This window comes from Oncorhynchus kisutch, unplaced genomic scaffold, assembly GCF_002021735.2.
Source record: "Oncorhynchus kisutch isolate 150728-3 unplaced genomic scaffold, Okis_V2 Okis06b-Okis10b_hom, whole genome shotgun sequence".
NCBI lineage: Eukaryota > Metazoa > Chordata > Actinopteri > Salmoniformes > Salmonidae > Oncorhynchus > Oncorhynchus kisutch.
Genome location: NW_022261983.1, coordinates 4267881 through 4276372, shown reverse-complemented (window position 1 = coordinate 4276372; position 8492 = coordinate 4267881). Strand labels below are relative to the sequence as shown.

Sequence of the window (8492 nt, the reverse complement as noted above, 5' to 3'; positions counted from 1 at the left end):
AGTGGGTAGAACCAGTATTTGATACACTGCAGATTTTGCAGGTTTTCCTACTTACAAAGCATGTAGAGGTCTGTAATTTTTATCGTAGGTACACTTCAACTGTGAGAGACAGAATCTAAAACAAAAATCCAGAAAATCACATTGGATGATTAAGTCATTAATTTGCATTTTATTGTATGACATAAGTATTTGATCACCTACCAACCAGTAAGAATTCCAGCTCTCACAGACCTGTTAGTTTTTCTTTAAGAAGCCCTCCTGTTCTCCACTCATTACCTGTATTAACTGCACCTGTTTGAACTCGTTACCTGTATAAAAGACACCTGTCCACACACTCAATCAAACAGACTCCAACCTCTCCACAATGGCCAAGACCAGAGAGCTGTGTAAGGACATCAGGGATAAAATTGTAGACCTGCACAAGGCTGGGATGGGCTACAGGACAATAGGCAAGCAGCTTGGTGAGAAGGCAACAACTGTTGGCGCAATTATTGGAAAATGGAAGAAGTTCAAGATGACGGTCAATCACCCTCGGTCTGGGGCTCCATGCAAGATCTCACCTCGTGGGGCATCAATGATCATGAGGAAGGGGAGGGATCAGCCCAGAAATACACGGCAGGACCTGGTCAATGACCTGAAGAGAGCTGGGACCACAGTCTCAAAGAAAACCATTAGTAACACACTACGCCGTCATGGATTAAAATCCTGCAGCGCACGCAAGGTCCCCCTGCTCAAACCAGCGCATGTCCAGGCCCGTCTGAAGTTTTCCAATGACCATCTGGATGATCCAGAGGAGGATTGGAAGAAGGTCGTGTGGTCTGATGAGACAAATAGAGCTTTTTGGTCTAAACTCCACTCACCGTGTTTGGAGGAAGAAGGATGAGTACAACCCCAAGAACACCATCCCAACTGTGAAGCATGGAGGTGGAAACATCATTCTTTGGGGATGCTTTTCTGCAAAGGGGACAGGATGACTGCACCGTATTGAGGGGAGGATGGCTGGGGCCATGTATTGCGAGATCTTGGCAAACAACCACCTTCCCTCAGTAAGAGCATTGAAGATGGGTCGTGTCTTCCAGCATGACAACGACCCGAAACACACAGCCAGGGAAACTAATGAGTGGCTCCATAAGAAGCATCTCAAGGTCCTGGAGTGGCCTAGCCAGTCTCCAGACCTGAACCCAATAGAACATCTTTGGAGGGAGCTGAAAGTCCATATTGCCCAGTGACAGCCCTGAAACCTGAAGGGTCTGGAGAAGGTCTGTATGGAGGAGTGGGCCAAAATCCCTGCTGCAGTGTGTGCAAACCTGGTCAAGAACTACAGGAAACGTATGACCTCTGTAATTGAAAACAAAGGTTTCTGTACCAAATACCAAGTTCTGCTTTTCTGATGTATCAAATACTTAAGTCATGCAATAAAATGCTAATTAATTAATAAAAAATCATTCAATGTGATTTTCTGGATTTTTGTTTTAGATTCCATCTCTCACAGTTGAAGTGTACCTATGATAAAAATTACAGACCTTTACATACTTTGTAAGTAGGAAAACCTGCAAAATCGGCAGTGTATCAAATACTTGTTCTCCCCACTGTATGTGTGAGGGACCAGGTATTCAACCAGGTTCATCTGCATGGCTCAATACCACCTTAGACCACTGATCTAAAGGCACTCTGGGAAATAACGTAAGTCTTCAGGTCTCAACCACCTCATTCCACACTCTATTGAGACAGAGCCAACAAAGTAGACATTGTTCTTTCTCACCAGCGTTGACTCTGTAATGATTATAATAAACGTCACATCATCTATATGACCTTGGGATTCAGACAGACTTTCAGCTCTGATTTTATTGTCCTAATGTACTTTAACATAATGTGATGGTTACAATATAATGAGTCTTGGTCACAGACTGTTTAAACATGTTTTTTCTACAGTCAATAAAACGGAAAATTGTGCAGTAAATCAATGTTATTGGACCTTTAACAATATTGTTGCAGAGCATCAACCTTAGGCGGTCTTGTTTTTGTTTATTTGATGACTTTTGTACAATATACTTTACCTGAAACTATGCAGACGTTGTGATACAGTACTGAATGTTGAAACTGGTTACTTAACAACAGTGACATCTCGTGTCATAAAGGGGAACACATGTAGTGCAACTGGGATTGCAGGGTCACGTGATCCATCCCTCCATGCGGATTGGTTCGATTTGCACCATTCTCCAGTCTCCAGATTGGTTTGAGTAAGCTAAATTCTATGAAAAGAAGTACATGTAGCCTTATCAGTCCTTCACTAACTATTCTTTCACACATTTCCATGGAAGAGCAGCACATAAAAGTGAGTCGACAGTTCTACACATTTTAGCTATAAATTGCGAGCTAGATTGAAGGAAACCAGATTGAGTGGCTACGCTAGCTAACCTCGTAGTTATGCCAAGGTCCTGTCCTCTATGGTATTTTTTGAAGAACGTTAATACCTACTGTATTTACTATGAATAATCACTGCAACTAATGTACCGAAGAATAGGACGTGATCATCAATTGCAGTCAACGTGTGTGATCTCCACATGTGTCTGATTAGGAGGAAGGGCTGATCAATAACTTGGTAGTTAGTTAGCTAGTTAGGCAACTCAACAACAGTAAGTTACTTTAGCTGTCAGCTAGATGCAGGTGTCATGTCAACATCAGCAGAGTCAACTTCCATCATACATGATTGATCAGTGGAATTTGCCTGATGACTCTTTTATACAGCTAATAACTAGCTCTAGTTGCAGTGATGCACAAATAAGTGATACAGAATTGGCTTCCAATAAAAATAGCAACATACTGAATCGTGAATCACAAATCATAGCCTAAGCCTATCCATATTTACAGTGACTGTCTCTCAGAGAAACTACTAGTCACCCTGTATACAGTGGAGGCTGCTGAGGGGAGGATGGCTCATAATAATGTCTGGAATGCCGCAAATGGAATGCCGCAAATGGAACGGCATCAAACCATGTGTTTGATGTATTGAATACCATTCCACTGACTTCGCTCCAGCCATTACCACAAGCCCGTCCTCCCCAATTAAGGTGCCACCAACCTCCTGTGCTGTATAACATGTTCTCTCCCCAGACCTGAGGTCCTCTGGTGAGGCTGCTGTGGAGTCATCATGGTGGGCTATGACCCAGGGTCTAAGGGCGCTGCTCCAGCCCCAGAAGATGCAGCCCTGTCTGGGTCAGCCGCAGGCATGGTGACCCGAGCCCTGATCAGCCCCCTGGATGTCATCAAGATAAGATTCCAGGTACAGTAAGCATCAGATGGATATTATTGTGGTGCATGTTTTAGTTGCATGGCCACTTTGGACCCTAATTTACTACACAATTAAATGCAACATAATGTAAGTTGGAACTACAGTGCCTTCAGAAAGTATTCAGACCCCATTACTTATTCCACATTTTGTAACATTATTGCCTTATTCTAAAATGTATTATATAGTTGTTTCCCTTAATCTACACACAATACCCCATAAAGACAAAGCAAAAACAGGTTTTTAGACGTTAGCTAATTTTATAAAATACAAACCTGCAATATCACATTTACATAAGTATTCAGACCCTTTACTCAGGACTTTGTTGAAGCACCCTTGGCAGCGATTACAGCCTTGCGTCTTCTTGGAAATGATGCTACAAGCTTGGCACACCTGTATTTGGGGGAGTTTCTCCCTTCTCTGCAGATCCTCTCAAGAGTTGTCAGGTTGGATGGGGAGTGTTGCTGCACAGCTATTTCCAGGTCTCTCCAGATATGTTCGATCGGGTTCAAGTTCAGGCTCTGGCTGGGCCACTCAAGGACATTCAGAGACTTGTCCCGAAGCCACCCCTGTGTGGTCTTGGCTGTCTGCTTGGGGTCGTTGTCCTTTTGGAAGGTGAACCTTCGCCGCAGTCTGAGGTGCGGAGCGGTCTGGACCAGGTTTTCATCAAGGATCTCTCTGTACTTTGTTACGGTCATCTTTGCCTTGATCCTAACTAGTCTCCCAGTCCCTGCCGCTTAAAAACATCCCCACAGCATGATGCTGCCACCACCATGCTTCACCGTAGGGATGGTGCCAGGTTTCCTCCAGACGTGATGCTTTGCATTCATGCCAAAGAGTTCAATCTTGGTTTCATCAGACCAGAGAATATTGTTTCTCATGGTCCGAGTGTCTTTAGGTGCCTTTTGGCAAATTCCAAGCGAGCTTTCATATGCCTTTTACTGAGGAGTGGCTTCCGTCTGGCCAATCTACTGTAAAAGCCTGATTGGTGGAGTGCTGCAGAGATGGTTGTCCTTCTTGAACGCTCTCTCATCTCCACAGAGGAACTCGAGAGCTTTGTCAGAGTGACCATCGGGTCCAACAAGGTCCTTCTCCCCCTATTGCTCAGTTTGGCTGGGCAGCCAGCTCTAGGAAGAGTCTTGGTGGTTTCAAACTTCTTCCATTTAAGAATGATTGAGGCCACTGTGTTATTGAGGACCTTCAATGCTGCAGAAATATGTTGGTACACTTCCCCAGATCTGTGCCTCATCACAATCCTGTCTCGGAGCTCTATGGCCAATTCCTTCAACCTCATAGCTTGGTTTTTGCTCTGACATGCACTGTCAACTGTGGGACCTTATATAGACAGGTGTGTGCCTTTCCAAATCATGTACAATCAATTGAATCTACCACAGGTGGACTCCAAGTTGTAGAAACATCTCAAGGATGATCAATGGAAACAGGAGGCACCTGAGCTCAATTTCAAGTCTCATAGCAAAGGGGTCTGAATACATTCCGAATGCACTGTTTTTGTGGCCAAACCCTAGTGGTTCTGGTAAACATACAACTCGGTTATTTGTGCATGATAACCGCTGCCCAGGCTTTTATGACTCGAACCAAAAAGCTCAGTGTTATGAGACTCACTGAAATCAAGCTTTTTTTGTCCAGAAGAAGTTTGTTTCATTGCTACTAATCATTGTTTGGTTGTGCTGCATTCTTTTGATGTGAGTCACAGCACCACACCCAGACCCTCAGACACCACTGGGCATGCCCAGTTTCTCACAACACACTGGTGGCCATGGCAACACACACTGATGATGTGCTCAGCATTTGCTAGGGAATGACTTACAACTGTGTGTGTGTGCATGTGCATATGTGTATTTAGTTCTACACAAGAATGTCTATAGCAGAATGTCCTCTTTCCCCTGTCTGACACTACACACCCCTCCTTGCGTACACAGTTGCAGATAGAGCGCGTATCGTCAAGGCACCCTGAAGGGAAGTACTGGGGTCTGTTCCAGGCATCACGTTGTATCCTGGCAGAGGAGGGGCTGCCTGCCTTCTGGAAAGGACATGTCCCCGCCCAGCTCCTCTCTGTCTGCTTCGGGGCAGTACAGGTAGGGAACATACACTGGGGCATTTTTCCTGTCAGAATTCCCTGTTGTATGTCACACAGTGTTGTGGTTGAATGAGTTGTTTTCTGACTCAACTCTTTGTCCCTAGCTAGCCTTTGCCCTGTAACGCCTCAATAGCATCTCTCACATGGTAGTGGGTTGATAGATTATAATATATAGTCATGTGCCTCACTTTTTTTTTCTCGTTTTTATCCTTGTGGTCTCCATTCATGGCTGTGCTGTATAACTTGGCACTGTTGTCTGAATTTTGTGTTTTCATCTGTGCTTTAAGGTTGTGTTTAAGGCTGTGTTTTCATCCCTCCATAGTTTGCCAGCTTTGAGTTCCTGACTGAGATGGCCCACAAGAGCACCGCATATGACAGCCAGACAGCAGGGGTGCACTTTGTGTGTGGCGGTCTGGCCGCCTGCTCTGCCACTGTAGCCTGCCAGCCACTAGACACACTGCGAACACGCTTCGCAGCTCAGGGAGAGCCCAAGGTGAGAGGTCAAGAAAAACATACAGTATGAATCTATCGAAAAGCATTAGCTTTATTGTACCATTATCAAAAGCAGTAATAGTCCATTAACTCTGCAACCCATAATTTGCCAAGCACCAAAACGACAACCACACAATTTCAACCAGTAATTTATTATTTATAAACTAAATATGAATGTATAGTAAACTAGGTATAATAATTAACTGTCACACTACTTAACCCCTTAAAAGGATCATTTAGAAAAATGTAACATCTTTATTTAGATATTTGTTTCCTTACCTTGAAGGCAGTCTATGGACAAGGAGTGACTGCAATCCACACTTTGGCTTTGTTAAAGTGTTATCATTGAATCTTTGGCTTGTGCTACTGATAGCTATTAGCTAACCACAGGCATCATCTGTAACATAGGTGTATGGCAGCCTGAGACATGCTGTGTCCACCATGTACCGCACTGAGGGGGCCCTGGGGTTCTACCGTGGCCTGGGTCCAACACTGGTGGCAGTGTTCCCCTACGCAGGCCTGCAGTTCTTCTTCTACAAGGTCCTCAAGAACCTCATGGGACCACCGCCCAAGGACAGCAACGTCGGAGGTCAGTGGCCAGTGTAGGGATGGTCATGCCTTTGATAACATGACACTGTTTAAAAACACAACACTGTACACATAGCAATGACTGTTAAGGGTATAGGGCCTAGAAACTAGAATATAACCTCGGCTTGGCTAGCAAACAGGAAACTAACTTTGTATCTAGGGCCTGGATAGTACCCAGTACCACTGACTGAACACAAATACATGACTTTGAAGGATAGTGGCCTAGAAACTACCTGAACATTACTGCTTGTTTCCTTTCTATTGTAGGCAACCTCAGAAGCTTGGTATGTGGAAGCTGTGCTGGAGTCATCAGCAAGACAATGACCTACCCCTTTGACCTCATCAAAAAGAGACTGCAGGTGGGAGGGTTTGAAGAAGCCAGAGTCCACTTTGGACAGGTATGGTAGCCATCTTATTACTTTGTCTCATTCAGTCATGTGCCCGACAGCAGGTCTTATATTAGAGCGAAGATGGCTGTCATACGGGGCATCCATCTACATGACATTGAAGTGTGTTGTCTCTGCTTACTGTGTGCAGGTGCGGAAGTATGGTGGCTTTGTAGACTGTGTGTCCCAGATCGCCAGAGAGGAGGGTCTCCGGGGCTTTCTCAAAGGCCTATCTCCCAGCCTAGTGAAAGCAGCTGTCTCCACGGGCTTCACCTTCTTCTGGTATGAGTTCTTCCTTAATGCCATACAGAACCTGAAGGGCATCCAGTGAGCAGAGGAACTCTGGGTAGAAGTTGCTTTTAGGCACAGATCTAGGATCAGCTCAATCGCTACAAATTCTAATCTCAACCAATATGGGGAAAATGGACCATAGAGCAGTGTCTAGGGCAGCATTTCCCTAACTCGGTCCTCGGGACTCCAGGGGGTACACATTTTGGTTTTTGCCCTAGCACTACACAGCTGATTCAAATGATCAAGGCTTGATGATTAGTTGATTATTTGAATCAGCTGTGTAGTGCTAGGGCAAAAACCAAAACGTCCACCCGGGGGCCAGAATCGAGTTTAGGAAACCCTGGCTTAGGGGCAACTGAAGAAGCAGAGGAACTCAAAGCACTGGAAAAGAAAGGAAGGAATGGGAGGGAATGGCAGAATCACGCACATCTACATCGTACATGCCATATCCCCCTCCCACTGGTGATAGGAGTCAACATTGCTGGGAAGAAGAAAAAAAGGCTCTCCTTACTGCTGTTTACCTATAGTGTATCTTATAATTTGGGAAAGTCTAGGTGTGGTGCTGCTCTGGACCTTCCACATAAGGAATGATGTCACCTTACCGTGTTTTTGTTGTCAGTGTCCAAACACCTTGATGTTAGTATGTCTATACTGGAACTCTTTGCTGTTGTTTTTACACTATAGTCATGGTTTGTGGTGCACAGTCTATATTGAGGACAGGAAGCCTGTTACTTTTAAAGACTTTTGTAAATTTACCAAAAATGGCCATATTTGTAACCGCTATCGTAACAATGTGTTCTGTTTCAACTACCTGCAGAATTGCCTTATTTGATGGGCAGCATAAGGAGGATATAACCATTGTCTTAGATCATGTACTGAGAATATACCTCTGGAAGTGTTCTTCTGTGTTTTGACAGCTGCGGAAGGGGGGGAAATCACTTCAATTCTCCATTTCAATGTTTTGTGTGTTAAATTGATAAGCTCAGATGGTTGCTCTTGAAACCGATAGATACCATGGAGCGAAGGGAAAGAGATGCTTGATCTAGGCTAAAATAAATAGTCAGAACCTGGTCAAAGTTGATACTATCACGGAATGCTCTTTATAGGGAAGATTAAATAAATTTCAGCTAAAAGTTGTGGTGTTAACTAATGTGTTAGCATAGACTCAGTTATCATGCATTCTAAATGAGGTGCAAGGGTTTGTTGCTTTCTGTGTGGAATGTGTTTCAATATTTCTAACCATTTCTATATGGTTGGTAATGCTTATTTAATAACAACAGTACATTTACCATCTATGCTGTTTTCAGTTTGCTTTTCTTTGCTGTACTGTACTTTCATTTCAAGTAAC

General features: G+C 44.1%; 1 protein-coding gene across 1 annotated transcript; it reads left to right on the top strand.

Moving 5' to 3' along the window:
- The first annotated feature begins 2158 nt into the window (after positions 1 to 2158).
- LOC109886082 (mitochondrial thiamine pyrophosphate carrier) lies at positions 2159 to 8375 on the top strand. The gene is made up of 7 exons (XM_020477836.2): positions 2159 to 2335; positions 3115 to 3283; positions 5230 to 5385; positions 5710 to 5880; positions 6288 to 6468; positions 6735 to 6865; positions 7005 to 8375. The coding sequence occupies exons 2-7, from the start codon at positions 3152 to 3154 to the stop codon at positions 7182 to 7184; spliced, it is 951 nt and encodes a 316-aa protein (XP_020333425.2). The 5' UTR covers positions 2159 to 2335; positions 3115 to 3151; the 3' UTR covers positions 7185 to 8375.
- Positions 8376 to 8492: the final 117 nt, after the last annotated feature.

Excerpts from the sequence above, each read along its gene's own strand:
- LOC109886082 (XM_020477836.2), top strand. The coding sequence starts at position 3,152 with ATGGTGGGCTATGACCCAGGGTCTAAGGGCGCTGCTCCAGCCCCAGAA. Across the intron at positions 5,386-5,709 it reads TCTGCTTCGGGGCAGTACAG|TTTGCCAGCTTTGAGTTCCT; the intron begins GTAGGGAACATA and ends ATCCCTCCATAG. Across the intron at positions 6,866-7,004 it reads CCAGAGTCCACTTTGGACAG|GTGCGGAAGTATGGTGGCTT; the intron begins GTATGGTAGCCA and ends TACTGTGTGCAG.